The sequence below is a fragment of the Octopus sinensis genome, linkage group LG26 (assembly GCF_006345805.1).
Source record: "Octopus sinensis linkage group LG26, ASM634580v1, whole genome shotgun sequence".
NCBI lineage: Eukaryota > Metazoa > Mollusca > Cephalopoda > Octopoda > Octopodidae > Octopus > Octopus sinensis.
Window position 1 is genome coordinate 25,237,536 of NC_043022.1, and position 21,298 is coordinate 25,258,833.

The 21,298-nt window shown below is 38.6% G+C and overlaps 1 protein-coding gene across 1 annotated transcript in view; it reads left to right on the forward strand.

Moving 5' to 3' along the window:
• Positions 1–3,371: 3,371 nt before the first annotated feature.
• LOC118768020 (keratin, type II cytoskeletal 1-like) overlaps positions 3,372–21,298 on the forward strand; it is a 52,323-nt gene continuing 34,396 nt past the window's right edge. The window contains exon 1 of the mRNA XM_036513686.1: positions 3,372–3,490. Coding sequence (XP_036369579.1) covers positions 3,475–3,490 — 16 coding nt within the window. The 5' untranslated portion in view covers positions 3,372–3,474. The remainder of the gene's footprint in view (positions 3,491–21,298) is intronic.

Consider the following 21,298-nt stretch of genomic DNA (forward strand, 5'->3'; position numbering starts at 1 on the left):
ATATTCTATCCATGTGTGTGTGTTTTCCATAATCTAACAGTTCAAAAGAGATTGATAAAACGAGTACCAGATTTAAAGACAGCTACTCAGGTTGATGTAATTGACTGAACACTTGAAAGTGGCACCATTCCATGGCCACAGCTGATGATCAGTAAAAGAATATGTACATTTGTACACATGTAGAGATATATATATGTGTGTGCAATAAACATAAATATGTGTATGTATGTGTGCATGTGTATATGCGCGTACACACACACACACACCACACACAGATATATATATATATATAATCTATATATATCTATATATATATATATATATATATACTATTAATACATGTATATTTGTATGTTTATCTGTACATGTGTGTGTTCACTTTATATATAATGTATATATATAGATCGCTAGCCACTACACATTCTTTATTTTCTCTCCTTGCTTCTTTCTGTGTTCCTTTCTGTGGAAGAGCATAGGCTCGAAATGTTAAGACTTTTTCACTTCCTGAGTGTTATACTAATACATCTATTTGTTGTCTACACCACTGTCCTCATCTTTGTTTTGTTTGTGAATTCTCCCAATATATATGTATGTGTATTTGTTATATTACTATATATATATATATATATATATATATATATATATATACTATATATTCTATATTATGTATGTTTATTATTTATATATATATGTATGTGTGTATATATTGTGTATGTGTTGTGTATATATGAGTGACTGGTCAAGCAAAAGAATGATGTACTTAGTGCATGTGATAGGAGTTACATGTATTATTATTATTATTATCATTATTATTATTATTGTTATTATTATTGTTATTATTATTGTTATTATTATTATTATTTAACAGCTTGAATCAGCTTCATGCAGCTTAAACTTTTGTCGGCTCATTATACAAAACTTGCATGAGGCCAAATCAAACCGTTAAATAATAATAACAACAACAACAACAATAATAATAATAATAATAATGATAATAATAATAATATTAATAATAATAACAATAATAATAACAACTGGTATATATATATATATATATATATATATATATACACACACATATATATATATATTATATATTGCATGCTGGTAAACAGGATTATTCTATCTTGCCTAAAACGTTTTCTGTGATTGTCTTTGCAGTCGACACTACTCATCAATGTGTCTGAAATTAAGATCTGGCTGAGATCATTCCAATTTGCCTCACTTGAACATGCCTCAGTGTTTGTATGGTGTGAATAGCTTATATCCTCTGTATGGACAGTTCATGAAAGCTTTTGGTGGACGAGCTACCCATGTATATCAGTTTAGTGGTCTCCATTAGCATATATAACTAAAGAGTTCTTGGTTGGTTCTCCACTAATAATATAGTTGCATTCTGCATTACACACACACACGTGTGTTTGTATATTGTGTCAGTAGTTCATATATCCATAAAAAAAAGCACACTAATGCATTAGAGCAGTAATATATTTTTTGAGAAGTTAAATGTTATGGCCAGTCATAGAGTGACCATTGGTTTTGCACCTATAAACCGCTTAGCAGTATTGGCAATTTGGCAGACTCAAATGGCTGGAGGCGCATGACTTCTCTACAACTGGAGAAAGAAATACATGATGGGTAGTTAGTTTTGTGTTTCTCTAGAATAACTGACTGTGATATACTTCTTCCTGCAGTTAAGAGGTTATGTGCCATCAGCCATTTGAATCTGATGAGTCGCCTATACTGCTAAGCACTTTGTAGGTGTGAATCCAATGGTCGCTCTATGACTATCTCTTACTCCGTATGTGTGTGTGTGTGTGTGTGTGTGTATATATAATATATATATATAAGAAAAAGGAAAAATATCAATTAATAAGTATATTTATTAACTGTAAAAATAAACATAATCACTTACAGCTGTTTCAGTTTCATAGTTTAAAGATTTCAATTGCCGTTATGTTCTGAGTTCAAATTCCGCCGAGGTCGACTTTGCCTTTCATCCTTTCGGGGTCGATTAAATAAATACCAGTTGCGCACTGGGGTCGATATAATTGACTTAATCCATTTGTCTGTCTTTGGTTGTCCCCTCTGTGTGTAGCCCCTATGTCCTGAGTTCAAATTCCACCAGGGTCGACTTAGTTTCTCATCCTTTTGGCACTGATAAAATAAGTACCAGTTGAGCACTGGGGTCAATGTAATTGACTTAATCCTCTCCCCCGAAATTGCTGGCCTTGTGCCAAAATTTGAAACCAGTATCAAATTTTCTAATATTGATTTTATTTTTCATCTTGGTTCATTACAATTTGTAGTAGTTCCCTGTTAAGTCAAACTCAGAAAACCTTTCATTCATGATGAAGCAATCCTGTTTACAATTAAACATTTAAAAAAAAATTTACTGCTTCATTATTAAAACAGTTTGGATTCTTTTATTTCGTTTTTTTAATTAAAAGTGATCAGGTTGACTTTAAAGGACTCCGTATCATTTTAAATTGGATTCTTAGCCTTTATTTTTAAATATTTTTTTTAACAGATATACCACTTTAACTTAACACCAGCTGGATTCACTGCCTCTTATTTGGATTCTTTTCTGATTCTAAAATAATTTTATCTTATTTTAGACTTTTATATTGTGTTTTTTAAATAGTCTTTTTTTTTCTGTAAATGCAACAACACTATAATTACTAAAACCATTTGGATTTAGCCATGAAACCTGCCCAGTTTGCCTCAGCATGTTCATATCAATAACTTGACTGTATTGATCTTGTTGACTATTTTAGTAGAAAAATATCCTCCTAAACTGCACTGGTGGTTTTGGTTGGTTGTGGTGGTGTTGTTGATGGTGGCAGTTCATACACTGTTTCTGTTTAGTTCTATAATCCCAAGCAGGATGATGGCAAATTGGAATGGAAGTATGTTTCTTGCTTGTTTTTTCTGCAATTTATCAGGGTGCCGCTAATGATGATGATGATGGTAGTGGTGGTGGCAGCAGTGATTATGATAATAATTCATGGTTTCAGAAACACATAGAAATTTTCCTTTCTCGAAGCAAGAATTATGTACAACTTGGAGATCATGCTTGGATCTTCATTGTGAATGAAAAATGTTCAGGTTTAACTGTAAAAACAAATGCTTTGTGAGAATGCCCTAACAATGTTTACAGATGCTAGTATTGCTGTTTTCTGCTTTTCACATGCAAGGCAGTGGGACTCGCTCTGAGTACTCTAATCTTTTCACAGTGTATCTACTGGCTGCCTTGGTAAAGAACGTCCTCAGAGGAACCATGCAGATTGGCTGAATGTCGTGAGATGATGAACATATGACTGTGAACAAATAGTGGATTGCCACCATGCATAAAATTCGGATGCCAGCAACGTCAAGTTGAACGAGACCACCCATTGAGGCAAACAACGAACAAGCGCATCTACCAAATGCAAGCACTAATGCATGTGTGATTGAGCAAAGCAGACACAGGCGATGCCTATCCTTATAGGTAATTTGTCAAAGTCTTTACAGAAATGGTTGTGCATCACTCTTGTTGTACCAGTGATCGGTACATCCTGTAATTGGTATAATGTTTTTAGTTCAGCAGCTGTGTTAGTATAACTCCATAGTATTTCGGTTCACTTATGTACAATGTTATATTTATTTAGTATTGCTATATCTATTTCTTTATTGCCCACAAGGGGCTAAACACAGAGGGGACAAACAAGGACAGACAAATGGATTAAGTCGATTGTATCGACCCCAGTGCATAACTGGTACTTAATTTATCGACCCCCGAAAGGATGAAAGGCAAAGTCGACCTCGGTAGAATTTGAACTCAGAACGTAAAGACAAACAAAATACCTATTTCTTTACTACCCACAAGGGGCTAAACACAGAGGGGACAAACAAGGATAGACAAACAGATTAAGTCAATTATATCGACCCCAGTGTGTAACTGGTACTCAATTTATCAACCCTGAAAGGATGAAAGGTAAAGTTGACTTCGGCGGAATTTGAACTCAGAACGTAATAGCTAAGCATTTTGCTCGGCGTGCTAACAATTCTGCCAGCTTGCCGCCTTATATCGATGATTAATATACCGTTGTCATGAACATGAAGTAAGACTTGTGCTAGCTGGTGGTCTGCTTGTATGATGAAGCTCCATAGTATTTTCACTTTGTCATTTTCTGAGAAAGATTGAAATTAATATGAATACCAGAGAGTTTTTTTTTTTGCTTTATCGCATTAAATTTTGATGTCTAAAGTAGCTTTGCTAGGTTATACTGTCTCCAAGTGTATTTTGTCAGAGCTAATGTCACCTAGTGAGGTTCATTATCACAAGAGATACACACTCAGGCCATGTATTTTGTGGCAAGTAGAAATATTCCTTTCATTGTTACTTGTAGTGACAGCTTGTTCTTCAGTTGAGAAGGTTGTAGCTTCAGCTTCTCTGTTGAGGCTAAATTTGTGGTCCAAATCAGAAAGTTTTTTTTCCTTAATCCTTTAGCCTTTAAACCGGCCATATCCGGCCAAAAGTATTCTGCTTGTTTTATGTTCAAACTAGCTATATCTGGTCTCTCACACCAACCCTACAATATCATCTTAAAAATTAACTGCTACCTCATCAAAATCTCAAAGCTACAAGATAATGCATGATTAGTTCAAAACAATGTGGATAAAAAAGGATTAATTTAGGCAGAATAATATGAACAGTAAAGGGTTAAATTTATATATTCAGTATGGGAGAATATTGATTTCATGATTTGGCACAAGGCCAGTAATTTCAGAGTAGGGAGTAAGTCAATTACATCAACTCCAATGCTCAGCTGGTATTTATTTCATCAACTTTGTAAGGATGAGAGGCAAAATTGTCCTTGGTAGCATTTGAACTCAGAATGTAAAAATGGATAAAATGCCTCTAAGCATTTTGTAAAGAAATAAAATTACTCATTAGATAAAATAGTTTTTAGGAGTGGCTGTGTGGTAAGTAGCTTGCTTACCAACCACATGGTCCCGGGTTCAGTCCCACTGCATGGCACCTTGGGCAAGTGTCTTCTACTATAGCCTCAGGCCAACCAAAGCCTTGTGAGTGGATTTGGTAGACGGAAAGTGAAAGAAGCCCGACGTATATATGTATATATATATATGTATGTGTGTGTTTGTCCCCCCAACATCGCTTGACAACCGATGCTGGTGTGGTTACGTCCCTGTAACTTAGCGGCTTAGCAAAAGAGACCGATAGAATAAGTACTAGGCTTACAAAGAATAAGTCCTGGGTTTGATTTGATCGACTAAAGGCGGTGCTCCAGCATGGCCACAGTCAAATCACTAAAACAAAAAAGAGTAAAAAAAAGCATGTGTTTGTAAGGAGCAGAAGTATACTCTAACATATTGTATAGGCCCTGTTATTTGCTCAACTAAAGGCGGTGCTCCAGCATGGTCACAGTCAAATGACTGAAACAAGTAAAAGAGTAAGAGTAAAGAGTATGTATGCAGATGCACTGGGACTATGTTAGTTATGATGACAAGGGCTCCAGTTGGTCCGATCATCAGAACAACCTGCTTGTGATATTTAATGTGCAAGTGGCTGAGCACTCCACAGTCATGTGTGCCCTTAATGTAGTTCTCCGGGACATTCAGAGTGACTCAGAATGTGATAAAGTTGGTCCTTTGAATTACAAGTACCACTCATTTTTGCCAGCTGAGTGGACTGGAGCAATGTGAAGTAAAGTCTTGCTGCTAGGAATTGAACTCACGACCATAAACCAAAAACCCTAACCACTGTGTAGGTATTATGCCCGAAAAAGAAAATTAAGACAGGATGGTCATCAGTAATGGAAATGGGTGTGGGACTGAGTGGGATGGTGTTCTCCTCCTACTTTTCAGCCCATGGAGAAGGGGGTGAGCTTATAGCAGCTGAGGTCCTCAGCTTTCCCATTCTCAACCTCACCGACAGTCATGGTTGGAACAGCTTTGATCATAGATCTGTTTAATCATGGCCGATACAAGGGTAAATAACAATGACAACAACAACAGCAGCAACAACAGCAACACCAATCCAATGAAGCTGCATCCATGTGGTTGACTGCTTGACCTGTAAATTGGCAGGACATGTTGAATGATGTATTCCTAGGTACATTATGTCTGAAAAATATATAAAATAAAACAGGATTGTCTTTGATAGAACACTGTCATCATAGATCTGCTTGAATAGGGCTGGTTGACCTTGGGCTAAACAATATTGCCCTCACCCCTTCACCCGTCTCTATCTTGCTATTCATTGAAAACTTCAAAAACAGTGATTTATCTTCTTGTTTTTGTACTTTTAGTATTTTTTTTTTCAAATATAAAAATGCCAAAACTAATAACAAAACAAACCAAAAACCCCAGAAAAACCCATTATGCTAATTAAAGATTTGATTCTGATGAATCTAGCGAAGATATATCTAGATATTGTAAATCTTATTAATTAATTATTAATTCTAATATTCTTCTCTGCTTTCTTATTTCTCTCACGTTTAACAATCTTTTCAAAAATATTTTTTTTGTTTACTTTCTGTTTTCTACTCCCACCTCTCCAGCAACCTTTTTTTTTCTTCCTCTCTCTTCTCATATATAACAAAAGCTTGCTTCTCATCAGATTTGAACTCCTGACACTCCCTCACTCAGCCACTCAGTCAATCAGTTGTTGTTATGCATCTCCAAATCAATCCATCAATATAATATTCTCACTGTTTGTTGACCTGTTGCTAGAAACAGCCCATCGCTCCCCACCCTCATATGCCTGTCTTTGAATCTTAAAATTGGTTTTTCAGTTTATTTTGGTTCCTTTTTGTTATTTTTGTGTGGGTCTTTTCGTTTTCTTAAATTTTATTTTCTATAAAGAAATTTTTTTCTTTTTCTATTCTGTTTTTCAAATTCTTTTTTTTTCAATTTTTATTAAACCCAATGACTGCGTACCTTCAAACATCTATACACAAACCTTTTCTATTTCTTCTGCACACAGAAGAGCATCTTCACACACACACACACACACACACACACACACACACACACACATACACACATACATACATACACATACAAGTGCATATGCTAACAACCAATCATTAGTACTAACACCTGCACACACACACACAACACATCCATACTGATACACACACATTCACAGATATACACAGACACCTGTATGTGTGTATATAAAATATAAAATACTCTGGAGTATTGATTATAAAATTATTTGAAACCAATTTAATTGCTTACTTTCTGATTAAATGTGGGCCTTAAACAAAAACAAAAAAAAAAGCAAAAAGAAAAAAAAGCAAACAAACAAAAGACTGGTCTGTGATCAAGCAGTTGATTAGCCAAAAGAAGAACTGTTTGATTAGTAATCAGAACTGAACTGGCAGCAGAGGTAGAGAGATATCTATCTTAAATTACAAATAACACAAGTGTTTGGTGTGTTTGTTCACTGATGCATATGTCAGGTTTGGTTTGATTTGGTTTGGTTCTGTGAGAGGAATGGCTTAAAAGGAAGGTGGAACAGCAGGAGGTAGAGGAGTTGCAACAGTGGTGGAAGCCATGGCAGGAGAGAACGAGGGTTGGGAGTAATTGATAAAGAAAACAAAATAATAAAAAACAAAAAAAAAATTAAATGTTGAACTTGAAAAAAAATCTCCTAAGTCAGTGATGCATATGTCAGATTATGTATAGGTTATTTAACCCCCAAAGTTTGCCCCTGTTGAGCAGAAACCTAATCAAATGTTTTCTAGTTGTGACCATTTTACTATCACCCCTACCTTAAACAACTCCTAGCCATAGTGTATCTAGTGCTCCTCTCTTGGTGTACCTAAAAGTTCTCTGTAGTCTTCTTGTTGCCCAGCAGATATATGATCAAATACCAAACTGGTATTTCTTTTATATTTTATTAAGTTAAGTTAAGTTAATTTTTCTGGCTCAAAAAGCAAAAAGCAAGGCCATGTAGGGGGACATGGATTGTGTACAGGGAGGGTGTTCATGCAAAGAGTTCAGGCCATTTCTGGTCAAGAGAGACTTTGAACCGATGCGGGGTCGTCGGCATCTTCACTATCTCGTCCGGCAGCTTTTCCACACGGATCTGCAACCCGGACGGAGAAAGCCCCTCTCCTTCGATTGAGATGAAATCGTCGCAGATAGAGCTTTTTTCGGAGTGACCCCGCAGCCGATGCTCTGGAGCAGGAGTGAAGAACAGCTCTTTCGAGAGGTTACACTTTCCGCTTATTCATTTGTTATCGGGTATAGTGCACCTAGGACTATATCATTGAAAATATCTTCCCTTTTATATCTATTTTCAGCCCTTCAGCATTCAGGTTACTCTGTCAAATCTAATGCTTATTTATTCTCATTGTTTTGAATTGATCATGTATTATCTCATAGCTTTGAGATGTTGACGATGTGATTGTAGAATGATATTGCTAAATATGTGTGAGACGCCATATATGGCCAGTTAGGCGGCGAGCTGGCAGAAACGTTAGAACGCTGGGCGAAATGCGTAGCTGTATTTCGTCTGCCATTATGTTCTGAGTTCAAATTCCGCTGAGGTCGACTTTGCCTTTCATCCTTTCGGGGTTGATTAAACAAGTACCAGTTACGCACTGGGTCGATGTAATCGACTTAATCCGTTTATCTGTCCTTGTTTGTGCTCTCTGTGTTTAGCCCCTTGTGGGTAGTAAAGAAATACATATATGGCCAGTTTATATGCTGAAGAGCTTAATAGTAGCAAGTTCTGTGAGAAGGATATGGTTTTTATTTCTATGGAGCTGGGTGGCTTGGCTTGGCTTTGTGCTCTTGCTTGATGGGACTGGGCTTATTCCAAGTTAGTGGTCCCAGAGGCATCATGCACAGAGACAACCAAGTCCACTAGTGCTCTCCATCGCTAAAGGTCTCATGCCAGCACTTCTGCATCCTCCAGGGTGACGTTGAGCCTCTGGAGATCTCAAATCATGTTCACCAGTCTCCCTAAATTATGACAGTGTTTGTTGTTATTCTTCTTTCTCTTGGCTTTTCCTTACTTGTATAGGTTATGATGCTCCCCCACTATTTCTGCTCCTGATCAGAGATGCACATATCATCAGCCACTAAGGGACATGCTAAACAGCACATGACCTTGTAGGTGGGGCCCAGTTAGAATTTTCTTCTGGTCGAGTAACCCATCCTGCTCAAAAGGTCCCTGAGTAAGGGTTGTTTAAGGATGTTGAACGAAACACCCATGTTTCCAGAGGTGAATTATTCAAACCCCAAAGAATCCCTCTCAACACATGGCTATGATGCTCCCCCACTACTTCTGCTCGTGACCAGAGATGCACATATCATCAGCCACTAAGGGACATGCTCAACTGGTTATGGTCAAACAACTGACAAGTAAATCTGTGGTATTGAGCAGAATATTTGCTGTAGCCCATTTTTTATACCAAGACAAAACAATGTTTATTATTATTATTATTATCATTTATTATCATTTTTTTCTTCTTCTTTCAAATTTGCTTCCATTTCTTGCCGAGTGTCTTCCCGACTCCTAGGGCAAAGAAACTCAGAGTATACATTGGTAGGCCATTAAACTAAACTCACTAGTTCGTTCTTTTTTTTTTTTTTTGATAGAAATAAAGTTAAATTAAAATACATGGGTAGTAATAGTTCTCACATCGACAATGCTCTTCTCAATACGTGTGATGTACCAGTTAAGACAGTTCTTCTTCTTCTTCTTCTTCTTCTTATTATTATTATTAAAATGGCAGGATGGCAGAATCGTTAGCATGCCAGACAAAATGCTTAGCAGCATTTCATCCGATTTACATTCTGAGTTCAAATTCCACTGAGGTTGACTTCGCTTTTCATCAGTTTTGGGGGTCGATAAAATAAGTACTGGTTTCGCTCTGGGGGTCAGTGTAATTGATTTACACCCTCCCCTGAAATTGCTGGCAATGTGCTAAGATTTGTAACCAACAGTAGCATCACTATTGTTGCAACCATCAACCATTGCTACCATTGATGCTACCACTCTCCACTACAAAAAGCCTGAATCACTATATTATAGTAGTGGCACGTAATGGGGTGTGCCTCAATAGAAATTAGTGGCATCTGGAGGAATATGCTAGTTGTGATGATGGTGTTGGTGGTGATGGTGGTGATGATGGTGATGGTGGCAACAGTGGTGATGGTGGTGATGGTGGTGATGAGGGGTGATTGGTGGTGGTGGAACCTAACTTCATGGTGTCAGTGATGATGTTGGTATCTCTTGTAGCAGTGGTGTGGGTTGTGGTAGTGCTGCTGGTTGATGTGGTGGTGATGGTGGTGGTAATGGTATAGAGAGCCTTTGATGTTGTGCGGGCAGGGTGGGGAATGGGGGGGGGTAAATGCAAGGTGTGGGAGTGGAAATCCTTTCTATCTGTTGTGGTGGTGGAAAAATATATAGTGAGAATAATAGGAGGGGATGGGCATGGATGTGATGGATAGATAACCTGGCCTTTCTTGTATTGTCTCCAATGATGTGTATGTTTGTGTGTGACTGTATAGGTTTCTGCATGCGAATATATATGTGTGTGTGTGTTGTGTGTGGTGTGTGGTGTGTGTGTGTATGTGGTGTTGTGTGTGTGTGTGTATGTGGTGTGTGTGGTGTGTGTGTGTGCACTTTTATGAAGTGTGACAGCTTTTTCACAAAATGCTGAACTCTTTTCTGCTCTATTAGTCTCCCCCTTCCCCCTGACTGTCTGTCTGTCTGTTTGTCTCTTTCCTTCTTACTCTTCTTCGCACTGCTGTTTGGACGCCACCACTACTGCTACAACAGCAACAACCACCATCACCAGCAACAACAACAACAACAACAACAGCATCAACATCACACTACACTGAAAAATTTCCCAACATCATTAGCAACAATCCCTACCACCACCACCACCACCGCCACCACCACCACCATAACTACCACCACCACCACTACCACCATAACTACCACCACCATCACCACCACCACCGCTGCTGCCTGCCTCAGTACTTCTTCACAACATTGCCACACCTTCACTACCACTGCCAACAGGTAATTCCCCCTTTTTTTTTTGATCCCAGAAAAAAAAAAAATCAATTATAGAAACCCTCGCCCCACCTCCATCCCCTACACCCTCCATCCCCTACATCCTCCATCCCCTACACCCTCCATCCAACACCAATAACATAAAACCCAGTATTCAGCAGCCATTCCAGCCCCTCCTCCTCCTCCTGCCGTTTCCTCTCCCTTTTTATACCTCTCGACCCCACTCCGCTCCTTCAGCTCTTGCCTTGCCTTCACACATGCTGCCTGTTCTTTGAAACTTTTATGTTGCAAATGGTTATGTCACTTAAGTTTTTGTAGCCCCTAAGATTTAGTGGTTGTGATGCTGGTTGATGCCGGGGCCTGATGATGATGGATTATGATTAGGGAGTAAGGTTCTGTATGATTGGCGGGTGCAGGTTTTTATTTGTTTCTGGGTTTTTTCATGTGCTCTTTTCATAACAGGCAGCACTTTACATTTTGTCTGTGTGTGTCTTCTCTGTCTGTCTGTCTGTCTGTCTGTCTGTATGTATGTATGTATGTTTGTATGTATGTATGTACATGTCTGTGTGTGTTTCTACAAGTGCACATGCACATATACACACACATACTTATTTAGTATATATATTAAATATAATGTCTGCATTCATACACACTCTCCTTTTTTCCCCATCTGTTCTTGCTTTTCTGTCTTTTCCTGTCTGTCTGTCTGTCTATTCATCTGTCTGTCTGTTTATATATCTATTTTCTATCTATCTATCTATCTATCTATCTATCTATCTATTATCTATCTATCTATCTATCTATTTATCTATCTATTCATTTATCTCTCTGTCTGTCTGTCTATCTGTTTATCTATCTGTCTTTCTATCTATCTATCTTTCTATCTATCTATCTATCTATCTATCTATCTATCTATCTATCTATCTATCTATCTATCTACCTGTCTGTCTACCTATCTGTCTGTCTGTCTGTCTGTCTGTCTATCTGTCTATCTATCTATCTATCTATCTATCTATCTATCTATCTATCTCTTCATCTGTCTCTCTGTCTGTCTGTCTATCTGTTTATATAGCTGTCTGTCTGTCTAACTATCTATCTATTCATCTGTCCCCCTGTCCGTCCATCAGCATTTGTATGTATCTATCTATCTGTCTGTTTATATTCTGCTTGTATCACAAACCACTATGTACCACTAAAAGCACAAAACCAGACCACACTACATCACCACCACCACCACCACCACCACCACCACCAATACCTGACCAGACCAGACTAAAACGAGTCTATCTTTCAAGTGTGAAATCAAAGCAGTGACTGTATTGATATGTTATAAATGTTCTCTCTCTGTTTTCGGCGTTGATTGATTGTGATGCAACTGGTTGGGGGGGTGTGTGTGGCCATATAATTGTTCGATTAGGGATAGAGAGAGATGATCTGGTGTGTCCAGATGGAGGGAGTTGTGGGGTTCCAGGGATTGTTGTTGGGTGGGTCATTCAGGAAGTAGGAGCAGGGGTGTCTGGTACTTTAGTAATTTTTCAACAGGTGATAGGGTGTAACAGACATGTAAGTTAACTGGGAAAATTGATTGCTTTCTGGTATGTTTAGGTATGTGCATGTATGTGCACACACACACGTGTGTGTGTGTGTGTGTGCAAATCTTTTATCTTTCATCTTTTATGTGTTTCAGTCATTTGATTGTGGCCATGCTGGGACACTGCCTCAGAGAATTTAAGACTCTAAATTCCCTAACATATGACCCTGGTACTTAATTTTTTTAGGCCTGGTAACTATATTATTGGTGTCTTGTTGCTGAACTGCGAATTTACAAGGGGTAATCCGCTAGCTGCTCGTCAGGCTGAAGAACTTCATTTTTTCCCCATTCCCATGTCTTCCACGTGTGTGTGCATCTATTATATAAAATCCGTTCTGTCTATCTGTGTGTGTGACCTTTAGGATCTCGGGCATCCTCAATCTGACTGCGTTCAGATTTGATATGAAGACACAAATAGACACACACACACACACGCACATACACATTAGATGGGCTTCTTTCAGTTTCTGTCCACCAATTCCACTCACAAGGCTTTGGTCGGTCCAAGGCTATCGTAGAAGACACTTGCCCAAGGTGCCATGCAGTGGGACTGAACCCAGAACCATGTGGTTGGGAAGCAAGCTTCTTACCACACAACCATTCCATATATATTTAGCAGAAGTAACAGAGTGCTATGTGAAGAAATCATTGGTAGAATTGTTACATCAGGCAACATACCTTGCTGTAATTTGTTCTAACCCTCAGCATTCTAAGTTCAAATCCTGCCATAGCCAACTTTACCTTTTATCCTCTCAGGGTTGATGAAATATACCGACATATCCCACTCTCCAAAATTTCTCAATTTGTGCCATGTTAGAAATTCTACATTGCCAAAATTATTAAAGCTTGAGGAAAATACCTAGTGGTAGTTATTGTGGCAGCTGTTTGCATTCTAAGTTTAAATCCCACAGAGATCAAATTTACTTCTCATCCTTCCAGGGTTGAGTTGATTCATTCCACTCCACCCCACCCCCATAAATATTTGGCCTTGTGCCTATATCGGAACCAATATTTTATTGGTTTCTTTTGGTTCCCTTTGTTGTGTCCCTATCAAACATAATATAGAAACTCTTCACCACTGGTTTCAGGTCCTTCCATGTACCTCCTTTGCTCTTCTTTTTCTTCTTCTTGCATTTTTAAAAAAAATAATAATAAGTATTATTATTATTATTATTATATTATTATTATTACTAGGGTTGATCTGACTAGCCCCTTCCTTCAAAATTTCAGGCCTTGTGCCTATAGTAGGCCTTGTGCCTTCAGTAGAAAGGATTATCATTATTATTACTATTTCCCCTCCCACCAAAATTTTAGGCCTTGTGCCTTCAGAAGAAAGGATTATTATTATTATTATTATTATTATTATTATTGAGTGAGAAAGCAGTGCATGCCATCAAAGTGACACTGGGGTAAAATATACGAAGCCCAGTATACCCATCATGACTGCCCGTCTGATAAGGGTACACTAGGCACATGCATCACAACCATGTGTGCGTGACATGGTCATCTCATATCAAGATAAACAGCACATGACCTTGCAGGTGGGGCCCAGTTAGAATTTTCTTCAGGTCGAGTAACCCATCCCACTCGAAAGGTTCCTGAATAAGGGTTGTTTAAGGATGTTGAACGAAACACCCATGTTTCCAGAGGTGAATTATTCAAACCCCAAAGAATCCCTCTCAACACATGGCTATGATGCTCCCCCACTACTTCTGCTCGTGATCAGAGATGCACATATCGTCAGCCACTAAGGGACATGCTCAACTGGTTAAGGTCAAACAACTGACAAGCAAATCTGTGGTATTGAGCAGAATATTTGCTGTAGCCCATCTTTTATACCAAGACAAAACAATGTACATGATAACACTTCCAATCAGTTAAGATCAGAAGCCATGAGAGCCACTGCCTGGTACTGCATCAGGGCATTTATTATTATTATTATTGAGTGAGAGAGCAGTGCATGCCATCAAAGTGACACTGGGGTAAAATATACGAAGCCCAATATACCCATCATGACTACCCGTCTGATAAGGGTACACTAGGCACATGCATCACAACCATGTGTGCGTGACATGGTCATCTCATATCAAGATAAACAGCACATGACCTTGCAGGTGGGGCCCAGTTAGAATTTTCTTCAGGTCGAGTAACCCATCCCACTCGAAAGGTTCCTGAATAAGGGTTGTTTAAGGATGTTGAACGAAACACCCATGTTTCCAGAGGTGAATTATTCAAACCCCAAAGAATCCCTCTCAACACATGGCTATGATGCTCCCCCACTACTTCTGCTCGTGATCAGAGATGCACATAGCGTCAGCCACTAAGGGACATGCTCAACTGGTTAAGGTCAAACAACTGACAAGCAAATCTGTGGTATTGAGCAGAATATTTGCTGTAGCCCATCTTTTATACCAAGACAAAACAATGTACATGATAACACTTCCAATCAGTTAAGATCAGAAGCCATGAGAGCCACTGCCTGGTACTGCATCAGGGCATTTATTATTATTATTATTATCATCATTATTACTAAGGGTTGATCTGACTAGCCCCTTCCTTCAAAATTTCAGGCCTTGTGCCTATAGTAGGCCTTGTGCCTTCAGTAGAAAGGATTATCATTATTATTACTATTTCCCCTCCCCCAAAATTTTAGGCCTTGTGCCTTCAGTAGAAAGGATTATCATCATTATTACTATTTCCCCTCCCACCAAAATTTTAGGCCCTGTGCCTTCAGTAGAAAGGATTATCATCATTATTACTATTTCCCCTCCCACCAAAATTTTAGGCCTTGTGCCTTCAGAAGAAAGGATTATTATTATTATTATTATTATTATTATTATTATTATTATTATTATTATTATTATTAACATTGTTGTGTCACCAATCTCGATGTTTTGGATTGTGTTTCTTCCACATTCTTAGCCAATGCTTTCTCTCCATTCCATCCAAGACACCTTCTCCCCACTCCTTAATTAACATCTGGGGACTGACTAGCAATGCTTAAAAAAAAAAAAAAAAAAAAAAAAAAGACAAATTTTATTTGGGATCTTTTCGTATTTGAAGGAATTCGATGCTGTTGTTGTTGATGTTGCAGGGTGCCAGAATATAAATATACTGAATTAGACATAGTGATTGAAAGGTATCAACTGTCCCAACCAATCAACTTGCTTGGCTAATTTAACGCTTAAAACTGTTATTTACTACATCTGAGGGCATTGGTGGGTGACATAATCAATCCCTGTCTCCCTCTTCTTTCTCTCTCTCCCTCTTCCCATTCTCCATCTCTTTCCCTCTCCTTCAACTTCTCTCCCCACTGCTAGGTGCTGTCTGGGCAGGTCTGCCTTTACCCCACTCAATTTTCAGTCGGGCGGGGGGGCAGTGGGGGGGGTATACTTATTCTACCCCCTCCCCCATTCTGCTCCCTCTATTCTTCCCTCCTGAGAAAAAAATAAGGAAGGTGCAAGGGAATGCATAACTAACACTCTACCCTCACCACCACCACCACCACCACTACCATGTTCCTACACTGCCTCCCCCCCCACAGTCATTCTCATTGTCCTGCTCAAGGGGGTGATGGGAGGATGGGAGTGAGGAATGTCCCTACCCTGCTGCAGCTTCTGTTTCTCTGACCCCTCTTAGCATATCATCCACCCCCTCACCCACAAATTACCCCCAACTCCACACACACACACACACACACACAACCCCCCCCCGTTCTCGGCTGTGTCTTTTCGAGAAGACTTTGCTGTCCTTTGGAATATTAGCTCTCCTCCTACCTCACATGATCCTCCCTCCTCCCCCCTGTATCTCAGTTCCCTCTCACCACCACCCATCTACCCATGAGCATCATTTCCCTGCACCCTCATATCTCTTATGTCTCTCCCCAGCCCTGGTTCCTCCTTTTTTTTTTATTGATACTTTATTCCACCCCTGGATCTTTCTTTCACCCCCTTTCTTCTCTCTCTCAGTTAAGACAAAATACACCTTGCCTCGCTCTCTACTTAACATTTAAACTTTCAGCTTCACCATTCACTCCACCATCACCACCAGGGGAGCCTCTTCAAGATCAGCCAATCTGCTAGAAGTAGCTACTTAATATTTCTCAGATCAAACTCCACAGTCTTAAAGGGAGTCATGAGCTGGGGTGCTTTTCAACACGGGTTTGCTCAGTTGAGGTTGAGTTGGAGCTAGACTACAACCACTTCCACCACAACCACTAGAACTACAACATTCCTCTTGAATACCACCACCATCATCAACATCATGTTTTTATTTCGTCTGTCTTTACATTCTGAGTTCAAATTCTGCCAAGGTCAACTTTACCTTTCATCCTTTTGGGGTCAATAAATTAAGTACCAGTTATGCACTAGAGTTGATGTAATTTACTTAATCTATTTGTCTGTCCTTGTTTGTCCCCTCTATGTTTAGCCCCTTCTGGGCAATAAAGAATAAGAAATGTTAGCACTTCAGGCGAAATGCTTAGCAGTATTTTGTCTGTCTTTACGTTCTGAGTTTAAATTCTTTAAGGTCGACTTTACCTTTCATCCTTTCAGGGTCAATAAATGAGGTACCAGTTGCATATTGAAGTCGATGTAATTGACTGGGCCCCCTCCCCAAAAATTTCAGGCTTTGTGCCTAGAGTAGAAAAGAATATTATTTTTCTTTGGAAATCTTGTGTGTCAGTAGCATCTCTTCAATTTCGTTCTGCTGTCTCTTGTCTTTCTCGTGTTGGTTTTCTTGTATGTTCTTCTGCCTCTGATTTCAGGCTCTGCAGCCACTGCCTACTGACATAACACCTTTGACCGAATCGTTTGGTGTGAGAAAAAAAATTTGGCTTCTACTTCTAGCCGGTCGAGGTACTGTGTACAACAACCACCAAGTAGGATGGTGTATTTATAGATAGATAAAAAAAAAAACGTCTGGAATAGTTTGCATGGAATAGACACCCTTAGAACAAGCGTGATCATTATTTAGTCTGCTGAATCAAGGCTGACCTGGGGCTAATCAACAGCAACAACAATAAACACCCTATTATGCAGTATGTAGACTCTACTCCCCCACCGCCATTATCTTTTGGGGTCTTCTCTGTTTCAGATTTTAAGGGTCACTATCACCACACTATCAAACCACTTACCTATTTTTTTCAACACTCACAACTCCTCCTCTTCTATCCTGTAAGGTCTTTTATATCTACAGGAGTATTTGTTCTCATTTATGTTTTTGTTGTTGTTGTTGCTGTTGTTTTGCTGTGTATTAACATTCCTTTTGTTCTTGGTGCTTTCATTGCTGTTATTGTTGTTGTTGTTGCCGTTAATTTAAAAAAATTTTTTTTCCCCCCCTGTTGTTAGCAGTTCTTGTTGCTGAGACAGTTAGTGCTACTATTGTTGCTGTTGTTGTTCCCATTCCTATTGTTAATGTTGTAGTTGTTGGAGTCACTGTTGCTTTTTGCAATACCTTACCTCCTCCTCTCCACACTTGCCAATCACCTTCACTTCTCACTGGGCCCTACTCCTTCTCCTACCAATCTTACTAAGCCTTACCTCCCTTGCTACAACTCTCTAATCCTCTATCACAATTCTCCACCATAGAAAATTCTCCTTTATGGTTTTAACTGCCTTTTTTCTTTGGTGTTTTTTCAAAAATAAATATTTTTATTTTATTTCATATTGTTTTTCATACTGGATTTTTTGTTATTATTTTATACAGCATTTTATATTGTTCTATATTGCATTGTTTTACATTGCTTTTATTTGAAATCCTGCTTTTTCCAAACTTTTTTTCTGTTTATTTTTTTCTGTGTGCTTTGTGTGTGTCTGTGTGTGTGTGTGTGTGTGTGTGTGTGTGCAGTTATCTCCATGTGTGTGTATGTAAAATATATGTGTGAGTCTGTGCTTCTGGTTTTAGGCATATGACTACAGATATTTGTATAATTCTTCATACGTGTGTGTAAATCCGTGTGTGTGTGTGTGTGTGTGTATAAGAACCTCAGCACGCACACATGCACACACCAACACACACACACACACACAACACACACACTAGACATTTGAACAACTAGATTAAAAACCATTATCTCTCCCCCCTTCTCCATCTCTTCAGGTCCCCCATCCCATCCTCCCCTTACCCTTTCTCTCCCTGACCCTTCTTCAATTCACTTTTCCATCTGCACATGCATCCATGTGCAACCATGTCCACGCTTGCGCACACACTCACGCACACTCACACATATGTACACGCACACGCTTACATGTACTTCATACAAATATGTTTTGACACTTATATACACACACACACACACATACACTGAAAGGCATACATATGCATACGCATGCACACAGACTGAAAGACTGAAAGATACACATATGCATATGCACACACACACCACACACACACACACACACACACACAGACTCATGTCCTCTTGGAAATAAAGATGTTGGGTAGTTGTGATGTGCAAAGAGGCAGATAAGAAAGCTAATAGCTAGAATCTGGTGTGTGGAGTGATGGTAGTGTATGTAGTGGCGCACGCGTGGTGATGTGTGAGGTGGTGTATGTGGTGGTATGGCAGTAGTGGGAGTAGGTTGCTGCTGGTGGCGGTGGCAGTGGTGATTGTGCTGTTTGTGTTTACGATGGTAAAGTCTGAAGGGTGGTGGTGGTGATAGTAGTAGTAGTAGTAGAAGTAGTAGTAGTAGTAACTACCGTGGTAGTAGAAAGTTGTGTTGGTGATAGTAGTGGTTGTGATAGTTAATGGTGATTACAGTGGAAGCATAGCACTGCAAATACTGTGAGTTAAATTATATGGAAATGTAGTACACATGCACACTATATTAAAAGCACACGCACACACACAGACACACACACACACACACACGAACACACACACATACACATAATTGTTTTCATAATTTTTTTTTCTCATATACACAAATATAAAGTGTTCATATACACAATACCTGTCAGTATAAATATATATATATATAATATATATATATATATATATATATATATATAATATTTATATATATATATGAGGTGGGGAGAGAGTGTGTGGAAGAGAAGGAGAAGCATTAGAAGAGTGTGTTCGCAAAGAAGATATATATATATATATATATATATATCTTCTTCGCGAACACACTGTTCTAATGCTTCTCCTTATATATATATATATATATATATATATAATCTTCTTCGCGAACACACTGTTCTAATGCTTCTCCTTCTCTTCCACACACTCTCTCCCCACCTCACAAAGCACCTCTATGTAGTTGATTGGATGTAATAGAAATAGCACACCCGAATTGCCCCCCACCCACCCACATCACTCCCTACTGTTTTAAAATAGGATAGAACTAACCAAGTCTGTCATTGCGATATATAAATTATATATATATATATATTATATATATATATATATATATATATATATATATATATATATATGCGCTGGAGTGGCTGTGTGGTAAGAAGCTTGCTTCCCAACCACATGGTTCTGGGTTCAGCCCCATTACATGGCACCTTGGGCAAGTGTCTTCTACTATAGCCTTGGTCCGACCAAAGCCTTTTGAGTGGATTTGATAGACGGAAACTGAAAGATGCCCGTTGTATATATATGTGTGTGTTTGTTATCTGTGTTTGTGTCTGTCCCCCACCCCCTCCACTTCAGATTTATTATTGTTTTTATTTTTTTGTCCTTGGTTTGAAATCTTTCATCACACATCCTGTGACCTCTTCAGCAACTCTCGATCTCACGTGTCATATATATATATATATATATATATATATATAACTTATAAAACAAGGGCAAAAGAAATAAATGCTAATGCCAAATATGCTGAAAATAGACAAATTGTCAATAACCATTATAATTTATCACTATTAACACATGTCTCGAAAGAAGCTGATAGAAATTTCTGAAAAATTCCGTTATTACCGCATTGGTCCCAATTTCAGAGTTAATTCATAAGAATTTTCTCCTCCTCAGTGATAAATACGTAAGACATAAATGAAATACTTACTCATACCCATGGAAAAAGCAAGCACTAAGTCCTGAGCAGACCGAAGTACCCCAAATATATCCAAAATAGAAAATCTTCAATAGATGTAAATTTATATATATATGTGTGTGTGTGTGTGTGTGGTGTGTATGTATCTACAATTAATGAATGGTAGATAAAATCTAAGCTAGATATCCTTGGATCTTACCGTACACACGCACACACAATATGCAATAGTTATAAATGCATGTCACTGTCATACAAGCAGAGTCCCTCATTTCCAGTCTTCCCCGAAAATGGATCCAATCATGAGTAAATATTACTTTGTCTGGAAACAGGTGAGGATTGGTGAGAGGAAGAGCATCCAGCTGTAGACCACTCTCCCTCAGTCATTATAATGATGATGATGATACATACATAGATATATATACATATATGTATATGTATAAAGTGCAGGCTTGGCTGTTTGGTAAGAAGCTGGCCTTCCAACTACATGGTTCTGGGTTCAGTCCTACTGCTTGGCATCTTGGGCAAGTGTCTTCTACTATGATAGACTCAGGCTGACCAAAGCATGGATACCAAAGCATGGTTGAGAAGCAAATTTCTTATCACAAAACTACAATTGATTGAATGATATTTGAACTTACAAAATGCTGCAGTTTG